Source organism: Electrophorus electricus, chromosome 21 (assembly GCF_041902795.1).
Source record: "Electrophorus electricus isolate QZ-2024a chromosome 21, ASM4190279v1, whole genome shotgun sequence".
NCBI lineage: Eukaryota > Metazoa > Chordata > Actinopteri > Gymnotiformes > Gymnotidae > Electrophorus > Electrophorus electricus.
The window spans coordinates 15253841-15274688 of NC_137517.1; the positions used below are offsets into that span (position 1 = coordinate 15253841).

Genomic DNA, 20848 nt, shown 5'->3' on the forward strand with positions numbered 1-20848 from the left:
ACCTGTACATGCAACACACACCACTTCAGTGAGGACCTCACTCAGACCAACAACACACACATCAGTGAAGACCTCAGCCAGACCAACAACACACACATCAGTGAGGACATAATCTAGAACAACAACACACACCACATCAGTGAGGACCTCATGACTTTTTGTATAAATATATCTCACTGAAGTAAGAATTTCATTATATGGTGGTTTTACATTGCATATGACAATAAAAACTAGAATCTATTGAATGTTATATTATAATTATTACATGGTTGTGGTACCACTATAGAGATGATTGAGGCAGTCTTATACAGTGTTTATTACACTCTTTAAAAACATAATAATTTCAACAATTCATCTGTTTTAATTACACGCAGTTGGATTCACCATTTATGCGACTAAAGCATTTTTGGTGTAGGATTACGGACAGGCCTGTAGAGGGCGCGCAGAGAAATCACTGCATTATTTCCAGGTTTTCGCAGCGCACATTGCGAAGGATCAGACTACCGCAATGTGGCTACATTCGTCCACACGCTGACGACGTTCTCGGACGAGGTCGGTGAAAGCGAAGCCGGTCTTGGATTAGTTTACTCAACAGCCGAAGCGGGGTGGAGCCTGTGTCCGAGGAAGTTTGTCCTTCGGCGCGTCCCGTTCGGATTTCGCCGTTGCTGGGTTCAGTGAAAATGGAGAGCGACACCACGGTCCGGAGAAAAAGCAGTGCACTGCAAAAAAGTGGCGATATCCCGGACCGGCGAGGAAACAACGGCCGCGGGAGCGGGAAGAAAAAGCCTGAAGTCAGTTTGTTCTTGCTAAGCGAGGGAGTCGCGTTTGTTCTGCTGCTTGTATTTATCGGTCTGCTGTGTGGACTCGTCCGTTTATCCTTACAGCAGCTCCTGATAGGGAAGTCCACTGGCGAATTCAACGCAGTGAGGGCTCGGTGGGTCTGTTTTTAAAACTTTCCAGCATATCATATGATTTATTTTGAGCTTGGTTAGCTCGCTGACCGTTTCTTGGTCCAGTGGTGTTAGGCGACGGTAGATGGCGATGGCCAAGTAGCTCGATAAAATGTCAACTCGGCTGCTGATATGCTGTTACTAAGTCACTTGGTTACGTCTGTTGCTGTACGTTATTAACACCGCACGTGTTCCTTGTTGAACGTCGTGCCGTTTATGCGCGAGCTGCGGCGGCCGTTCACGGGAAGTGCGAGCCCTGCACCTCTTTGTAACGTACCGGAGAGGAGAGTCGATGGCAGAGAGAACTAGAGCCCGTTTCACATCATTGCAGTCTGCGGGCCCAGCACACCAGGATTCGGACACAAAGTCTTTAGGATGCGGGGAAAAAACTTTATACTTCAAGGGTTAAAGTTACTCTAAGGAGTTTGTGTAAAAGTCCTGTGGCGCTCGTAGCTGTATTCGGACCAATGGGATCTCTTGGGAGGAATAGCTAGCCAGCAGCGTTTCCCTACCGTCATGCTGTATTTAATATAGCAGGAGAAGGAGCTAAAGGGTTAACACTAGCTACAGCAGTTAAACTGTCTGACTCTGCTGAAACTACTGAAGTTGAGGATGAGCTGCCTGTGTGTGTTCTGAGTTCAGAAACAGACAGGGAGCCTCAGTTTGCTGTTTATGACCCTGTGTCTTGCTTATTCTTGTCCTTTGTGGCGGGGGTCTTAATGGGTTTTTAGAACCAGCTGCATCATTCTTACTGGGTTTCAGAATGGCTAAACCAGCTGTTTTGTCCTTAAGGGGGTTCAGAATGGCTAAACAGCTTTGTCATCTGGAACAGGAAACACCTGGAACGCATCACAGGTGTGGGCCCGCGGGTCATGGGCAGCGTGGAGAATGAGGTCCTGACTGTGAATTACCTGCTGGAGCAGGTGGAACAGATCCGCAGTGAGAGTACGGCGGGGCCTCACGCCATCATGCTCGACCTGCAGCGACCCACCGGCTCCTTCAGCATTGACTTCCTGGGTGGCTTCACCAGCTACTACGACCGTGTCACCAACGTCGCCGTCAGGCTCGAACCCAAAGATGGAGCACAGCACTTTATGCTGGCCAACTGCCATTTTGACAGCGTGGCCAACAGCCCAGGTACCCAGAGCAGCTTTAATATGGTGGGCATGAACCAGGTACCCAGAGCAGCTATAACGTGGTGGGCGTGACCCAGGTACCCAGAGCAGCTTTAACGTGGTGGGCATGACCCAGGTACCCAGAGCAGCTTTAGCGTGGTGGGCGTGACCCAGGTACCCAGAGCAGCTTTAACGTGGTGGGCGTGACCCAGGTACCCAGAGCAGCTTTAACGTGGTGGGCGTGACCCAGGTACCCAGAGCAGCTTTAACGTGGTGGGCGTGATCCAGGTACCCAGAGCAGCTTTAACGTGGTGGGCGTGACCCAGGTACCCATATGATAAGAATAATTAACAGAATATTAGTTCTGCTCCACAGTCCTGGTTAAAATGTAAAGCCTTATGCATTTCATATTGCCTTTCTATCCCCATGATTATATTGGGGAATGGAAGCATTTTTCTAGACACATGCCCCATTAAATTGTCACTAGTGCTGCTCTTGACGCCTGCATGCACACATTAATGCCTGTGTGTACTTCCATTCCTCTCTGTGCCTCTTTTTTTGGGCCTTATTCCCCTCTGTCTCCCCGAGTCTAGTAGTTAATATGCCTTTCTCTCTCTGCCTTTCTGTCCCAGAAGACAATGTACCTTCAACATCTGCATAGCCTCAACAAGGCTTTGCCAGTACAGCTTTTTAGACAGGTCATACTGGCCAATTCACAGACTGCATCTGTCAAAGAGCGTGCTGTGGCATTTATGGACACTTGTAATGACCAGATGATTTCTTATGTCACGAGGTTATCTGGACTGAGACTTGCTGTTCATATCTGCCTCTTGGTAGCAGGAACCTGCTTAACAGGAAAGTGTAACTGTCTTTATACTTTTCTCTTGTTTTGGGTTTTATGCTGAGGCGTGCGTGCGCGCGTGCGTGTGTGTGTTTTGGCATTCCACGACCCCACCTCTACTAAAACAAAACGCAAGCAGTTGAGGCAGATTGTTTGAGGTGAGGAGCAGGGCACTGGGGTGTAGTTGGGGTGAAGGCAGTGATCAGAGACTACAGAGAGAGGATGCGGGTTCATCGGCAGTGTTCTACTCTAACGCGTGCTTCAGCACGTGGGCTCAACAGGCCACCAGCGCCTGCCCCACAACACGGAGCAAGGGAGCCGCTGTTTCTAGAGTTTAGTACATTAAGACATCATTTTTGCTCATTCTAAAGTTTGTTCTTTCTAGGATGCATCAATGGTGCTGATCTGACTTTTGTATACCAAGGCATTGGCTCTACTCTCATAGGGTTCTTACTTCACAGCAGTCAACCTAAGTTTACAAAGTTATGGCAGATTTAGAATTTGATTGTGTCTGTGGTCACACATTCCTTCAGAGACTTACCAAGCGGGCTGTAGGTCAACATGTTAGCTTCTGAGATTAACTGTATTCATTTCCCATTTTGTATAAACACAAAGCAGCTAACGGTTGGGTGCATAAAGCTAGCCGTTACTTAGCAACCCAGCAGCGGGGGGTGATACGGGTGTGAAAAACCTATGTTGATATTCATGATGGACTGCTTCTCAACCAATCAGATTGTGAGGTCAGAACTTGTATAAATGTATATATTTCTATATGTTTCTAATTGGCACAAATGTCTTGGATTAAAAATTAGATGATGAACCTCAAATGTTTCTAAACTTATGCTGTTTGTACAGGTATTTGAGAGGATGTGTATGTGTGTGTGTGTGTGTGTGTGTGTGTGTGTGTGTAGGGGCGAGTGATGATGCGGTCAGCTGTGCTGTAATGCTGGAGGTCCTGCGCTCCCTGGCCAGTCTCTCGTCTCCTCTGACACACGGCGTCATCTTCCTCTTCAATGGAGCGGAGGAGAACGTCCTCCAGGTGGGAGGGGCTAGAGTGTAGTCACGGTTCAGCAGTGAAATGTAACGAATGCTGCAGACAGAGGTAGCATTAGTAGAGTGAGACATTTAATACATTTGATGAAGAATTCTACTCCATGCAGTAAAGTAGCATGTTGAACGGTAAGACATACAAATGAAGACAGCTTGGGTCGGAAACACTCAGAAATCCTACAGGGGTTTGTTTCCTGATTCATTCATCTGTCTCCTTCCCTCACTTCCTTTCTCTCTTCTTGTCCTCTCACCTTCTCTCTCTCTCTCTCTCTCTCAACCCCCATTTGTTATTCATTTTTCCATTTATAGTCCTTTATTGATTTTGTCTTTATTGGCGTGTCATTTTTTATTTTTTTTTTGCTGAAGCAGTAGAAATGTCTGTCCGTCTGTTGTCCAGGCGAGTCATGGGTTCATCACCCAGCACCCGTGGGCGAAGCAGGTGAAGGCGTTCGTGAATCTGGAGGCCGCTGGTGTTGGAGGAAAGGAGGTGGTGTTTCAGACAGGTACCACCCGCTCCACCCGGCCTGCTGCTCACACTCTGCTCTGAACTCCGCCGTGCTGCTTTCAGCTCTCTGTGGCTGTCCTTCAGAGAGATCGTAAATCTGTGTGTGTGTGTGTGTGTGTGTGTGTGTGTGTGTGTGTTTGAGAAAGGTGTGGTTGTTTGGTTGTAATTTGAAAGTAAACTGGTCAGTTTCAAAATCCAGTTCTGCATGATTGAGCCAAAGTTATGACTTTTCTAGGATGGTGCATTCTTGCCTGCATCCATTTTCAAACCCTGTTTTCAAAGTTTAATTTTCTTGCACTGATGCAGAACAGTTAATCAGTGACTTGTGCGTGTTTATATATCTTAGTGGAGACCAAATGTCCCTATAAGGATGGGAAAATCTGACTTATTTGACCTTGTGGGGACATGCTTGTAGGTGTATTAACTACAGTAATCACTGTAAATTGAAAGTTCCTACAAGGACAAGTAAACAAGACTGTGCATGTTTGTGTGTGTATTAGAGAGAGAGTATGCCTGGCCCTTCTTGATGTTCTGTGGGGGCGTGTTCACTGTGGTCTGTGGGGGTGTGTTCACTGTGGTCAGGTCCAGAGAACCCCTGGTTGGTGCAGGCTTATGTCCACGCTGCTGTACACCCCTTCGCCTTGGTTGTGGGACAGGAAGTGTTTCAGAGTGGGATTATTCCTTCTGACACGGACTTCCGTATCTACAGGGACTTTGGCAACATTCCGGGTACAGTCACTCTCTCGCGTGCGCACACACACGTCTATCATATAAACTCTCCAGCTGTTTGAATATTGATCCTCCATGTTTAATGTTTAGTGTTCACTTAATTATGGTTTTTATTTCTGCATTTTAATATATTTCATTCAAAATTTCACATTCATAAAATTTTACACTTTATCTCCCCCCTCCTCCCCCCTTCTGTTTGGTGATGAATGTGTCCTGTTCTCTCCTCAGGGATTGATTTGGCATTCATAGAGAATGGGTTCCTCTACCACACCAAGTATGACACCACCGACCGCATCCTAACAGACTCCATCCAGAGAGCAGGTACAACTATGATACGGCCTGACTGCATCCTAACCATCCAGAGGTGTGTGTGGGTGTGGGTGCACTTTTATTTCCCTCTCTCCACTCACCCCAACCCACCCACCCAATCGCTCGTCGACTGGGTTAACCAATGCGATACAGATTCCAGCCTATAAAACTCCAGGGATATTTATGTAACTTGTATTATGTAGTTCCAGGCACATGTAGTTATGAATCTTTTGCCACGTTAAGTGATGAGTAACGCCAGAGAAACTAAATTGAACAGTAGGATGGAAAAAAAGAGTCTACATTAATGTATGTACCATTGTGATCTGACTGTACTGGCCTCACTGAAAGTCGCATGCCATTATACAGCAAGCTAGACGCCCCCATACAATGACTCTCAGCGCCACAATGTAATGTTCATAGTGTTTTATCGTATAAATGCTGTAAAACTGAAAATACAAACACTTACAAATGAGGAATGCTTACATAGAATTGTAAATAAATACAGTTGCTAGTAATCATAGCATAAGCTGTTGCTCTTTAGTCAGCAGCCAGGACACTGTCCATGTTTACCACTCGACAATTTGTGAGGATTCAACAAAACAATAATATACATCATCCAAACGTCATTATCCAGAAGTCCACTTAAACCGTGCGCGTGCGTACTTATGCGCACGTGTGTGTGTGGGTTTGCTTTTGTGTGTGTGTGTGTGTGTGTGTGATGTATTGGTGTTTAGGAGACAACATCCTGGCTCTTCTCAAACACCTGCTCATGTCAGAGAAACTGGCAGACTCCTCAGAGTATCGCCATGGCAACATGGTGTTTTTCGATGTGCTGGGTGTGGTGGCGGTGGCCTACCCAGCACGAGTGGGCACCATCATCAACTACATGGCTGTCATGGCGACCTTCCTATACCTGGCCAAGAAGAACAAGGGAAAATGTTAAGTTTCACATATGCCTGCGCACGCACAAACACACAAACACACACACACACAGACACACACATGCACACACACACACACACACACTCTTTAATGTGTGTGCATATGGTGGTGGATTTGTCATGCAGCAGGTGAGCATTATATGTGGGACCTGGTGCTGGGTTAGGGTGTGTGTGTGTTGCAGGTGGGCACTACCTGAAGGACCTGGCACTGGGTTTGTGTGTGGCTCTGCTCAGCAGGGTTAGGGTGTTAACGTGTGTGTGTGTTGCAGGTGGGCACTACCTGCGGGACCTGGCGCTGGGTTCGTGTGTGGCTCTGCTCAGCTGGTTCGCCACACTGCTGTCTGTGCTCATCGTAGCTCTGGTTCTCACTCTGGCCGGCTGCTCCATGTTCTGGTACAGCCACTTCAGTGTTGCCATCGCCCTGTACGGGTCTGCTGCTGCCGCCAAGATCCTTCTCGTCCACACACTCGCCAAGAACCTCTACTACGGGGTGAGCATGTGCTGGACACGTCATTTAACCACCTACGATAACACCTAATGTAACACCTATTGGGCATTCAGGGTCTTTACTGTAAGTAGTCCGTTTTCCCCATTTTATTAAAGAGAATTAGTTATGTGGCCAGTATTTTAACAGTCAGTAGCTGAGCTGTAGTGATTTGAATATTGTGAATTATTCTGATTGAGCATTTGAACTGTAGAGGGTAAGTGAACTGTAGCGAGTAAGCATTTGAACTGTAGTAAGTAAGCATTTAAAATGTAGTGATTGATTATTTGAGCTGTAGAGAGTAAGTGAACTGGAGTAAGTGCCCTGGCGTGCTAAAGGCAGAGTTGTCTCTCTTGGATGGTGGTTTAAACTTGTGAAGCCCTGGCAGTGTGTAGAGGTCAGTGTTTACCTGGAACATGTGATTGTACACAACTGGATAATGTTACACTGTTACTGCAGGGCTTAGGGGTTAGACTAGAGAAACACTGATTATGAAAAGGTGATTAGGACCGTCTGTTCATATGGTGACAATAAGGTTGGAAGCGCAATAAAGTCTGTCTCTCTCTCTCTCTCTCTCTCTCTCTCTCTCTCTCTCTCTCTCTCTCTCTCTCTCTCTCTCTCAGGGTGTGCATAGAGTGGAGCTAGGTGAATTGTTCTTTGATGTTAGTCTGCTCCTGTGGTGCTGTGTGCTGCTCTGTCTCACCCTGCGGGGACTGTGCTCTGCATATGTGCCCATGCTGATGGTGGCCTTCCCTTTGGCCACCAAGCTCCTCCTCAGCAGCCACTTCAGACGCCAAGGTGAGCACCACACCACCACTTTATAACCCCTAAACCCTAGACCCTAACTCTCTTCACCAGTCACTTCACAGAGGTGAGCACCACACCACCACTTCATAACCCCTAAACCCTAGACCCTAACTCTCTTCACCAGTCACTTCACAGAGGTGAGCACCACACCACCACTTTATAACCCCTAACCCCTAAACCCCTAGACCCTAACTCTCTTCACCAGTCACTTCACAGAGGTGAGCACCACACCACCACTTTATAACCCCTAAACCCTAAACCCTAGACCCTAACTCTCTTCACCAGTCACTTCACAGAGGTGAGCACCACACCACCACTTCATAACCCCTAAACCCTAAACCCTAGACCCTAACTCTCTTCACCAGTCACTTCACAGAGGTGAGCACCACACCACCACTTTATAACCCCTAACCCCTAAACCCCTAGACCCTAACTCTCTTCACCAGTCACTTCACAGAGGTGAGCACCACACCACCACTTTATAACCCCTAACCCCTAAACCCTAGACCCTAACTCTCTTCACCAGTCACTTCACAGAGGTGAGCACCACACCACCACTTCATAACCCATAAACCCTAAACCCTAGACCCTAACTCTCTTCACCAGTCACTTCACAGAAGTGAGCACCACACCACCACTTCATAACCCCTAAACCCTAAACCCTAGACCCTAACTCTTTTCACCAGTCACTAGGCAGAGGTGAACACCACTCCACTGCTTCATAACCCTAACCCCTAAACCCTGACTCTGATGACAAATGGGTTAGGGTTAACCCTAACTGTACCGAAGACTGTTGAGTGTGTGTGCGCGTGCCTGTGTGTCCAGGTGCGTCCGTGCCCTATGCCGTGCTGTACCTGCTGGGTCTGACTCTGCCCTACGTCCATCTCATGTTCCTCATCTGGATCGTGTTTGAGATCTTCTGCCCCATCTTGGGCCGCAGTGGCACCGAAATCCCCCCTGAGGTGGTGCTTTCCTGCCTTGTCACCCTGGCAATCATCTTACTCTCCTCCTACTTTGTAAGTCGCTCATCCCACTGTGAGCTGTTATAATGGTTGGGGTCAGAGGTCATGTTAGATGCTGAGAGAAAGAATTAAGAAGGAGGCTTTGGCCACCACACTCACCCTAATCCTCATCCTCACTTAAACCTGTGTGGGCAGTACTGGAGAGATCGTACACAGGCATGTTAACATTTGATACTGTCTCTTTCTGTTATTCACTCTCTGTCCTACTGAAATACGACACATACAGATGCACTTCATCTACCTGGCGCGTAGTTCGAGACGAGTGCTGACCATTCTGGGGTCCCTCTTTGCTGTGATGCTCCTCCTGGTCTCCAGTGGCCTGATCTTCCCATACTCATCTGACCCAGACAGGCCCCGCCCTAAACGCATCATCATCCAGGTAACTACAACCACACACCTGACCCATACAGGCCACACCATAAGTGCATCACTGTCCAGGTAACTACAACCACACATCTGTTCTTTCCCTGATTTGACCAAAACACACCTGATCTGGATTTATTAGTCTGATTTTATTAGACTTGGGTCCAGCCATCAAGTTCTGTATCCGCATCGACTGCCGTCCACCCATAAATGACCTCCACCCTGTGATTGTCCTGCTCTGTTTTCTTAGCACACCACACGGACTTTCCACACTTTAAATGGCTTGGTGGAGCATGAGGACTCTGGCCTGTGGATAAACAGCTTTGACTACACAGGCATGAGCTATATCACTCCTCACATCCCAGAGATCAATGACACTGTCCGCACTCAACGTCATGATGACCTGCCCTTCGGTGGCTTCCCCTGGTACCTGCCTGTTCGATTCCTCATTAAGTGAGTCCAGAACCTGAGACCTGGCCCCTGAGACTTTGTTTCATGTTGTATTTGAAGCTTTGAAGGTTTTTCTTTTTTTTTTGTAGTTTTTGTAATCTCCCAACAAATGCACAAATCGCAATGACAACCATGTCTTTGTTCTAGGAAAAGCTGGTATTTGCCAGCCCCTGCAGCGTCCCCTAAATCTCCACTTGAATTCAGACTGGTTTCAAAACAAGTGACTGAATGGGGGACAGTAAAGTTGAGCTTTGAAGCTAAAGGTAAAATTAAACACTGTTCACCAAGCCAAAAGCTGTTTGTACTTTGAAGATAAAAGCAAGATTAAACATTAACTAATATTGCGGTGTGTTGCTGGCTGTAGTTACTGTAGCCGATGTTGAGGTGTGTTGCTGGCTGTAGTTACTGTAGCCGATGTTGAGGTGTGTTGCTGGCTTTAGTTACTGTAGCCGATGTTGAGGTGTGTTGCTGGCTGTAGTTACTGTAGCTGATGTTGAGGTGGCTCCTTGTTCCTGTTCTCCAGGGCCCAGCCACATGTCTTTGTACCTGCGTCCCAACACTGGGGTCTCCCTCTCCAGCTGGTCATTCGGGGATGGGACCCCACAGTTCGACTTGAACGGAGAATACTTCGTATTCTACGCCCACGGCCTGGACGCACCTGCCTGGCAGTTCTGGTTGGAGATCCAGGTATGTATGATGGGTTCCAAGATAAACAGTATATGACACAGTAACCACTATGAAATGAATACTACTACTACTAGTAGGAGTGACTGTGATGAGTACAGTACTGGAGGGTTATGTACATATGAGGGTTATGTATGCATGTTCCGTAGGAATTTGTTTCCCAGCATGGGTCTCTGAGTTCCTAGCGTTCTCTGGACAGTAGAGCCACAGGACCACTAATAACATTTGTTATTGTGAATGTACTCATACCTGGACCTCATATACTTTTTGTTAATCAATCATCAGCCTCTGGCAATCAACCCCACTGAGGTCTGAGAAGAAGTTTAGTTTGTCAAGAAGAAACAGTATTACCACAGCTGAGTTGGAGCCATGCGAATATGTGTTTTAGCAAACTGCATTAAACGTAAATGCATTAGAAAAAAAAATCAATCATAGATTACTTTTGACGAGCATCGCTGCCATGATTCCTGTTTCCTCAGCCGCCTTCCGAACCCCCAGCCGACAAGGGGCTCATCTCCGTAGCTGTCTCACGCCACTACTTCGGAGAGGCCCACCGGACCCCTCAGCTGGATGCTCTGTTGGGGAGGTTCCCAGCGTGGTCTTTCCCTTCCTCTTGGGTCAGCTCCTACCACATGTTCCGATACTGACGTGCCGCTTGGCTCTCTGGACCCTGAAAGGAGGCTTGCGTGTGTGCTTGCGTGTGATTGTGGGCACTCTTGCATGCACTCAATCTCATCTGGAGCAACTGCAGTCCCACACTGAGTCTCTACGTGCAGGGTCTGGCTTTTCTTCAGCTTTGTATCCATGTGCCTTTTTCTGCTTTACTTTTCATCTCATTTCTGTTCCTTTCTGGGTTTTTTTTTCACAATTTCTTTACCCTCTTCCTTCCTCTCTTCTCATTTCCTCACACCTCTCTCTCTCTCTCTCTCTCTCTCCTCTCTTATTCGGATTTTCCCTTCCTACAGCATCCTCTCGTCCCCTTTCTTTCCCAACTACACGGTCGTGTACGTCTCCCTCCCTGTATTTACACGTAGTAGTTCAGGAGTGGAAGTACGACAGGGAGCCTGTCTGTGGTATTAAAATGTGCCTTGAGGTGACCTGGAGGGGACACTAAAGTCCCTGCAGTATTTACAACCACAGAGACAAAGTATTGAGAGACGCAATAGAAGCCTCTCCACACTTGCAACTCCTGCAGGACACGCAATAAACCTCGTGGGTACAAATTTAACAATGATGTCAAACAGCAATGCAACTAATATATTAAAACCATTGTTTCTGAGCATAGATATTCTGCTTCAGCATAAATTCCACCGTCTTACACTCAGAACGTGTGTGTGTGTGTGTGAGATGCGGAGGGTGAATGATAACTGGTTGAAGCAGATTAATGCGTGTTTGGAATATCAGATTAATGGGACGTTTTTTCAATACCTATAGATCATAAACGTCACCATTATGATATTACGATTTAAGTTGTCTTATGTGATTTAAATTCCTTTAAATGGGTAGTGGGGTGTGAAAGGTGTATGGGTTTTTTTTTTTTGTGTGTGTGTGTTCCCCCCCACGTGTTTTCATTTTGGTTATATTTCTGGGACTGCTTGGCCGTCTACCTGAATAATGACTGTACTGTTTTAGTCTTTTTCGCTGTCTCAAAGTGTGAGTTTTTATTTGTTTTTATTGTAAATTGGTTTGTCTGCTGCTAATATTCCTTAAGGTGTTTGGGGATCTCTTTCTTATTCAAATCAGAAAGGTCTGGGTGCGAACATTCCGCCGAGCTCAAACTAAACATCGATTGCATGAACCTTTAAACACACTGGAAATCCTGCTGTTTAGTGGCTGTTTGTGTGTTTTATTTTTTTCAAATTTCAGTATTTGTAAAATAGTGGTCTGTACTAAATCTATGCAATTGTGGGTCTTTAATTTCATATATATTTTAGGCTGGAGAATTAGGAGGGGCAGTGGATGTGGTCAAACGCAAGCCAGGGAGAACAAGAGAAGCTTCTCTCTTTATAGTTTTACTGCACTATAGCGCCTCCGTTACTTCAGTAGGGTTGGGGCTTGACTCTTTAGGGTTGGGATTGGGGTTAATCCCATAGTTCTAAAAGACAGCACTTAGAACGTAGCTGCAGAGACAAACTGCAGCAGAATGATATAGTATTACATACAACTGACACGTCAAATCAACTTGCATTACATTATGTGGTTAAAATGTCTACTACTACATGAAGAAAATAAAAGGAATTTGAGTAATGAACTAAATGGTACAGGTCTTGTGTAAGTTGATTTTTATATATATATATGTGTGTGTATATGTGTTTATATATTTTATTTATATATATATATATATATATAAATTTTTTTATTTTATTTTTTTTTCCCGAGAAAGAAAGCCAACACTTTGCAGACATTTACATTTTTGTAGTAACTATACAAAACTGCATTATTTGTAGGTACCAGTCTTCATAGGACAGTGTTGATTTTGTATGATTCTGCATGGCCAGTTCAGCTATTGGAATTTACACTTTGAAATTAGGGTGGGATCACATTTAGGGCCAGTGTAATTCCTTTCAGTTGGGCATAGAAAATGTAAGAAGTTAAGGTTATGTAGTGCTTGTGTCGTACCCAAAGTATAATAGAAAATATAACACAGCTAAAAAGAGTATCCATTTCCTACATAGCCAGGGTGAAGAACTGGCATTCCAAAATCCTAGAGATTGCTAACATGTTCAGATGGGCTGTTTTTTTTTTGGGGGGGGGGTTTGCGGGGGAGGTGTCTTCATGACACTGTCTCTACTAATGCTAAGCATGACATTTCTGATTACTGCATTAGAACTTGATGCCACAGGAGTAGTGTTAAGGGTTGTGGCTCTGGAACCAAAAAGGCTGCAGCTTCAAGCGTGTTTGTGCAGATGTATATCCACTAATGCAGGTAGATAAGAAATTTAAAAAAAGGGTTAAAGTCATCAGTCTTACTTTAAATCAAGATGTTGCATTACACATTCAAGCTCTAATTTCCTTTTTTAATGATGGTCTTTTTCCTCATTCTTTAAACCAGTGTATCCATCTGGGATATTTATGATGCCTAGTTCCCTTTTAGTCCTTTGGAAATGATTAGTTATTTCTCCATGTAGATAGGTCAGTGGTTTAGCAACAGGTGGGGTGGGGTGAGTGTAACCCAGGCCTTCTCCCACGGTGCATCGTCCTCCCCCCATTTTTATAATATAATTATATATAGCAAGAGAGACTGATTTGATGCAGCCAAGATTTTAGTCTCCTGTGGAGGCATCCAGCTTCACCAGTCAGCTAGTGGAAGAGAGGCCACAGTAGTAAAGTTGATTTATTAAAACAGTGTATCCCTATAAGGGTTTAATCAGCATAATGTTAGGAATATACTATTTGTCAAGGTTTGTACTTATTCAGAATAAAGCAACAAAGTTTGTTTAACACACACACACAACTTGGGACGTCAGCAGCTGGAAATTCATGGCCACTGCAGACCTGGGCTGCTGCAGCTGTAAGGTGGTGGTAGGCTGAACCCGCTCCATCAGGAGTTGTTTCCAGCAGTCCTGATCTACATGGGTGTGCGCTCACGCACATGTAAGCAAGATTCCTCTTGGTTCATTTATGTTGGCATTTTGTGGGCTGTCCTGTGACCGAGGTTGCTTGTCAGATGCAGGGCCACTCTGGCGAACAGTGTGACCTCGCTGTACAGGCATCTGTGCGTCAGGCACAGACAGCAGCGGCCGGCCAAGTCCTCAGAGTACCTCTCCGTGCTCAAGAAGTTTGCGGCCCTGGGCACTGACCCCAGCACCATCACCCGCCTGCTGCCCACTCCAATACTGGCAGGACATGCTGTCACAACTTGAGGAAATGAAGGCCAGGGTCACCTCCATCTATGGAGCCATTTTGAAAGAAACTTCACAAAGGTCAGTGACGGCAGCTTTCTTGCCCTTGTTCACAGAGGAACAGCAATGTTCTGCATAAGTGGAGATGCAGAGAATGCAGCCTGTCTACAGGAGGCTAAGCAGTCAGGGCTGGAAGAGAATGCAGCCCCAAGAGCACCTGACTGACACCACAACTTCCAGCACACCCACCACCAAGGACCTGGCTTGGCACTCTCCCTGCCTCACACGCAGGGCCCAGGAGACGCAGTGGCTCATTCAGGAGCTGCTGGAAGACTACACGGATGTGACAGACACCAGGGCCGTCGGGTTTCTGGACCATGAGAAGATGGAGGACATTCAGGATGTACAGCTGAACAGGAGCGTGGGGCACGTGACCAGGGAAGGGTTGTCCGAATTCATGGTTTTACGTCCATGGAGTCGTTCCACCTGCACGTTCAACTGCCACGCACGCACATCTTGGGGTGGAGTACCTTTAGCCTCAGACCAGCACAGTGCAGCATGACTTCAGAGGGATTCAGACAGGCTTTGTGATGAAGACTTCCAGAAAATTTGTGTAGTTCCATGTGATCTGAGCACAGCCTGGAGTGACTGCTGCCTCTCCATAGCACTGCAGTGGGGCCTCGTTCTCCAGCTGCCTCGTCACAGACCCAATCCAATCCTGTCGAGTCCTTCATGTCAGGGGTGACCAAGGAGACTGTCCCTGATGGCCAGGTTGCAAGTGTAGTTCTTTGTACTCCTTGTTGGTTAAACATGTACAGTATAGCACCAATATCATAAGCAACCCAAGAATACTGTTTAAAACTATTACAGAGACAAATGTTTGTGCTGTAGTTAAAGTGTCATGGTAAATCAAACTCAGGGATCAATTATGTACCCAATATCTGCGATTTTCTCCCTTATTTACAGAAGTGCCTGGGACCTGATGGTGTTCCAGGATACAATCACAAAGTCAACATGCCCAACAGTCTGGTGGAGCTGCATCTCCAGGCCTTTGTTATGCAGCAGAAGGTCGACAGCATTGTTTCTCTATGGGACAAACTGACAGTGTGACCAGGGTGGTGTTGTCTACCCACCACATCACAGACCGACTGATGAAGGGGCGGTTTAAAAGCAGCCACTCCAAGACCTCCGTTGTTGCTAGAACAGAGACTCTTAAGCACTAAGCACACGCAACAATCCAGTAGATTTCCTTATAGTTGGACGTGTAGCTGTGTCACCAATTGATGCCATCTGTCTGTATCTGAGCGTTTGTATCTACACAGCTGCTTCCTCGGACAAGGTGACGGTTCTGCTTACTGTTCCAGTGTCAGTCTCCTCACCGAGGCCGTGTGTCTGACGCTTGGTCACCTTCATCCAGCCAGTCAGTCCCTCACTGCTGTCAAGGTGAACAGGTGGGCTGCCATTATATGGGACCATGGCTTCATCAGGGACAGTCTTGGACAGCCCTGACCTCATGTCCTGAGCCCAGATTCAGCTCTTCAAGTTCAATCAATTTACTGGGTCTTTTATTACGAGACTATGGCTTATACAGGCTACTTACCAATAGGCTGTGCAGCATTTTTGTTAGTGGTACAATGCCCAGAAGAAGAAACAGGAACATCATGTTCTGTGTGCCAGACCAGGGATGGATCCTCTTCTCCTGGGTGGAAGGACCAGCAGCTTGTCCCTTTCACTGAACACCAGAAAGTCTTGTCCAGGGAGAAGAGGAGGGGGCGCACTAAATCCACGCATCATAAAAGGTGAAGTGTTGAAGGTGGAAAATGCTGCAGCTAACCTAGCTACTTGCACTGGACCCAGTGGCCAAAGATGGAGGTGCTACAGAACCACGATCCACACCCGCGGTGTCCTCCTCCCGCTCTAGTGGCCAGGTTTTACTGCTTGCGTGGGGAGAGACGTGCACGCGTGGAAGCCCGAGCCAGAGCGCCGTTGAGCGCGACTCCTTTCTGGTGGCCGTTATTCCTCGTGGTCATACGCAGGCGTCTCTAGCCGCCGGAGTTCCACAGCCAGCATGGAACGCACAGAAGCCTCCAAAGCCGAACTGCTGGCCGTGTTCGTGGAACTGAACCCTGACGAGAGAGTCGTCCTGCTGAATGGACCGAGTGAACTACACAAGTATAGAATTTAATGTCTCGTTTGGTCTGACTAACTTGTAATGCACTGCGATGTAGCCTTAATGGAAAGCACTGGGAAGTGGTGACTTGAGTTTTCACTATTCATTTCACGAAAGCACAATCATTCACTCACATGCATGTTAAGATGGTGGCTGGGGGGGATTGCATCATCATTTCATCAGCTCAGTTCAGTTATAGATTACGACAGGTTGGCTCGAGACTGGCCGTGGTGGGTTGGGCCGACTCGCGCTTCAGTAGCGTTAGACACACTCAAGCTTCATGGCTGTCCCTGCAGGCTGATGTACACCGATGCTGTGATAAGTGACATCCTTTGCCCTTTTGTAACATTACTGCATGTTGCTCCAGCTCCCTCTTCACCTGCTCCACCCCTGCTGAGATGGGCGGCACCACCACTTCACCTGCTCCACCCCAGCGCACCTTACCCACTGCCCAACCGATGAAGCAACCTACGCAAAACGCAGCCAGTGCCCACTGCTGAGATGGGCGGCACCACCACTTCACCTGCTCCACCCCAGCGCACCTTACCCACTGCCCAACCGATGAAGCAACCTACGCAAAACGCAGCCAGTGCCCACTGCTGAGATGGGCGGCCCCACCACTTCACCTCTCCCAGCGCACCTTACCCACTGCCCAACCGATGAAGCAACCTACGCAAAACGCAGCCAGTGCCCACTGCTGAGATGGGCGGCCCCACCACTTCACCTCTCCCAGCGCACCTTACCCACTGCCCAACCGATGAAGCAACCTACGCAAAACGCAGCCAGTGCCCACTGCTGAGATGGGCGGCACCACCACTTCACCTCTCCCAGCGCACCTTACCCACTGCCCAACCGATGAAGCAACCTACGCAAAACGCAGCCAGTGTCCACTGCTGAGATGGGCAGCCCCACCACTTCACCTCTCCCAGCGCACCTTACCCACTGCCCAACCGATGAAGCAACCTACGCAAAACGCAGCCAGTGCCCACTGCTGAGATGGGCAGCCCCACCACTTCACCTCTCCCAGCGCACCTTACCCACTGCCCAACCGATGAAGCAACCTACGCAAAACGCAGCCAGTGTCCACTGCTGAGATGGGCGGCCCCACCACTTCACCTCTCCCAGCGCACCTTACCCACTGCCCAACCGATGAAGCAACCTACGCAAAACGCAGCCAGTGCCCACTGCTGAGATGGGCGGCCCCACCACTTCACCTGCTCCACCCCAGCGCACCTTACCCACTGCCCAACCGATGAAGCAACCTACGCAAAACGCAGCCAGTGTCCACTGCTGAGATGGGCAGCACCACCACTTCACCTCTCCCAGCGCACCTTACCCACTGCCCAACCGATGAAGCAACCTACGCAAAACGCAGCCAGTGCCCACTGCTGAGATGGGCAGCACCACCACTTCACCTCTGGTGCTTTTGTCATGGGATAAGGACAACGTGAAGCCCATCTTCATAAAGGTGCTTCTGCCTGAGAGTCGGAAGCAGACACTACCCAGAGAGCATCGATGCGTCAGCCGAGTGCTCTTCACCACAGGGAGATCTGGGAATCGCTGAGCAAGAGTCCGTGTCTGTGGTCGTTGCCTCCCAGATCCCAGCTGGTTTACACACAATCTCCATCTTTACCTGATGCCTTCTTCCACAGCAGACTGTTCCTCTGGATGTCCTACCACATGCGGGTGTTCCGACTGCTGTGTATGCAGCCCGAGTGCCATGGGCTGGGCCGTAAACCGACGGCGTGTGGGCTTTACAAGACCATACAGAGGGTTTGGGACTTCAGTGGCTGGTAATTCATGGCCACCCAGTACCGGGGGGTGCTGCAGCTGTAAGGTGGTGGTGGGCTGGTCACAGAACGTCTTGGATCAGCTGTACCCAGTCCATAGGGCCAAGTTCCCAGCAGTCCCGATCTACACGGATGTGTGCGCCCACGCATGCATTTGCAGGCGTGCGAGATTGTATTGGATGGCTGTGTGACCCGTTTCCTCTTTTTTGTTCCATTTTTGTTATTAGTACAATGCCCAGAAGAAGAAACAGGAACAGCATATTCTGTGTCGGAGCGTTGTCCAGTCCAGCACTCCCATGGTGACCCCCATATCCCTCCCTCCTGCACTGAGTAAGCTCCTGGAACGTCTGGACTCGCGGGCACCCTGCCTTTGACTAACATCCAGCAGGACGCCGAGAAGCCTGCCCAGACGCATCTGAGTCCAGCCTCGTCTTCCTCCTGGTGAGACCCTGGAAGGCCCTGCTCCAGAAGACGACACAGCCTCCGCCACTCCTACTACCCCAGCCAGGCCCAAAGTGCCCTGGACCACAGCATGGTGATGGAAGAAAAAGCAGAGGCTTAGGATGCCAAAAGATAACTGCACCTTGTTAATGAAGCTATACGTGAGATACTAACAGTTCGGGGTTTGAATTGTGGAAATTAAAGGTCTTGTGGGGTCCTCCAATGATGCGATTATGAGGTGGCCAGTAGCAAATATCTGAAATTTAGTTATTTGTAACAACTCAAACAGAAACAGGTTATTTCTGCAGTACACATGTGCTTTACCACGGTAGTTTTCTCTTTGCGTTGGTCAACAAAAGGTCAGAGCCAAGAATGTTCACTTCTTTTTGCCATCAGCCCAGTTGCAAAGGACTATTTTTACAACTTGTAAGTAGCGCCTTGAAAAGGAAAAAAAAAGCGCAATTTAAAAAAGTGAAAACATGCCAATAAAAGAATCATTTTATCATTATCCAAAAGCTACCTCTTTATAACCGTTACAAGCAAAATCATACGCTTTACATTGCTTAGTTTCAAAAAACATGTAATTCTGAACGCTGATTAGTGGGTTAATTTAAATGTGGCTAATGCTGTCAAGCTAACTAGTAATTTTAATGTTACATTTCCACCAAAACATTTAGCGACAGTTCAGCAAACTACTTAACTGAATAGCTTTCTAAAGTCAAAAGAAATGAGACTTGTGTCTGCACTTACTAGACAGAAAGCGAGTGGTCATCTCCTCTTTCAAACGTGTCTTATATGTTGCGTTCAGGCTGGGCTTGTTAACTCTTAATCGAGGGCGAGGAATCGATTGATGAGGATGAAGAAAACTAGGAAAAATAAAAGCTGGAGGCCACTATAAATATATCCACATGTGACAATAAATTGGTCAGTATTAAGTATACTATACAGCTGAGACCCAGGCTAGAGTAGAAGGAAGACAGTAAGACTGTTAAATAATCTATTTGTAAAAATATAGGTGTGTATTTAAGTGCTTAGAGTCTCAGTGAAGAGTCTTCAGACTTTTTCCTGTTCATAACAAGAAACACAGTATGACAGAAGAAAAACTTTGTGCGAGGCTGCTGTACTGCATATATCGGGAGAGTAGCTGAATATTTGGGTGTTGCCATCTTGTGTACGTTTGCGCAGTAGAGACTGTGGACGTGGCAAAAGGTCACTCCTATTGGGCAAAAAATGATATCAGTTACACAATGAGACAAAATGTTTGCCGTCTTGTGCCTATTTCCGACTCCACGGCAGAAGTTTGTTCACTTTCAGTACGAAAAAGTATAAAAGTACGATAATATGTTTTAGTACTGTATTAGTTGTACTGTTTCGAAGTAAATTAGATCATTATAATATGCAAATATGCACCATCTGACTGGGTGCATAGCACGCTAGCTAATACAGTCAAAAGGGAATTGCGACTTGCAGTATTAAAGAACTTTTGGTCTTGCTCGTCCTCTGGCCGACAACGGTCACCACAATAATAGCAGTTTTAAGAGAAAAATAAATAAATGTAAAAAGAAAAGTGTAAATTAGGTAACTATAATGGGCAAAGATGGACTCCGGCAGCTCTAGCTATGGCAAAAGAATAGAGCCAGAAGGAAACGGGCATGAGCGCACCCTGGAACATCAGCACTCTGCCGCTCACAGTATGACACAGTAGTAAGTGTAACATCCACAGGGTGATCCACCATCTCTGTGCAAATGCAGTCTGACATTTGGCTTTTTTATTGCTGCAATAGAGAAATTAAACTTAACAATTACTGGAAGCCGTTACATTTATGGCATTTAGCTGAAACTTTTATCCTAAGCGACTTGCAATTATGATTGAGTACAACTTGAGCAATTGAGTGTTAAGGGTCTTGCTCACAGGCCAAACAGTGGCAACTTGGCAGCAGTAGGGCTTGAATTGGCAACCTTCTATTTACTAGTCAAGTACCTTAACCACTGAGCTACCACTGCTTATTAAGCCAAACACCTTTCATAAGGAAAATCCTAAATCTCATTCACTTGCTCAAGACTGTTTTCAATTCAGGTGGTCTGTATTTACACATTAAAACGCAAAGTGAAACCAAATCAAAATCAACATAACTGCATCATCCACAGAACATCATCACACAGTATCATCATGACACACATCTGTGTGTGTGTATGTGGGAGAGAGAGAGAGTGAAAAAGTGATCATGTTTGTGTGAGAAAGAATGTGTGTGAGAGAAAATTGTGCGTGTGTGTGTGTATCAGCTAAAGAGACAGAAAAAGACAGTACAGGGATGTTTTTTGAGATAAACTGTGCAGGCATATGTGTGTGAGAGA

General features: G+C 47.0%; 1 protein-coding gene across 4 annotated transcripts; it reads left to right on the forward strand.

Moving 5' to 3' along the window:
- Positions 1-506: 506 nt before the first annotated feature.
- Positions 507-12506, forward strand: LOC113585649 (endoplasmic reticulum metallopeptidase 1-like). 4 transcript variants are annotated; one of them, XM_035521410.2, is made up of 15 exons: positions 507-934; positions 1783-2087; positions 3818-3945; positions 4354-4459; positions 5044-5190; positions 5419-5511; positions 6234-6437; positions 6710-6930; positions 7548-7722; positions 8557-8747; positions 8980-9132; positions 9367-9569; positions 9714-9829; positions 10090-10253; positions 10730-12506. In XM_035521410.2, exons 1-15 carry the CDS (start codon positions 681-683, stop codon positions 10895-10897), a joined length of 2628 nt encoding a protein of 875 aa, XP_035377303.2. In that variant the 5' UTR covers positions 507-680; the 3' UTR covers positions 10898-12506. The 4 variants fall into 4 exon arrangements, with proteins under 4 accessions (XP_035377303.2, XP_081560270.1, XP_081560271.1 ...); XM_081704144.1 differs by having other exon boundaries at positions 668-791; XM_081704145.1 differs by lacking the exons at positions 507-934; positions 1783-2087 and adding an exon at positions 2209-3243.
- The last annotated feature ends 8342 nt before the right edge of the window (positions 12507-20848 follow it).

What these genes read in the sequence shown, in the direction of transcription:
- LOC113585649 (XM_035521410.2), top strand. Translation starts at nt 681, where the DNA reads ATGGAGAGCGACACCACGGTCCGGAGAAAAAGCAGTGCACTGCAAAAA. An exon ending in CAAGAAGAACAAGGGAAAAT is followed by an intron (nt 6,438 to 6,709) that starts GTTAAGTTTCAC and finishes TGTGTGTTGCAG; the next exon opens with GTGGGCACTACCTGCGGGAC. An exon ending in CTAAACGCATCATCATCCAG is followed by an intron (nt 9,133 to 9,366) that starts GTAACTACAACC and finishes CTGTTTTCTTAG; the next exon opens with CACACCACACGGACTTTCCA.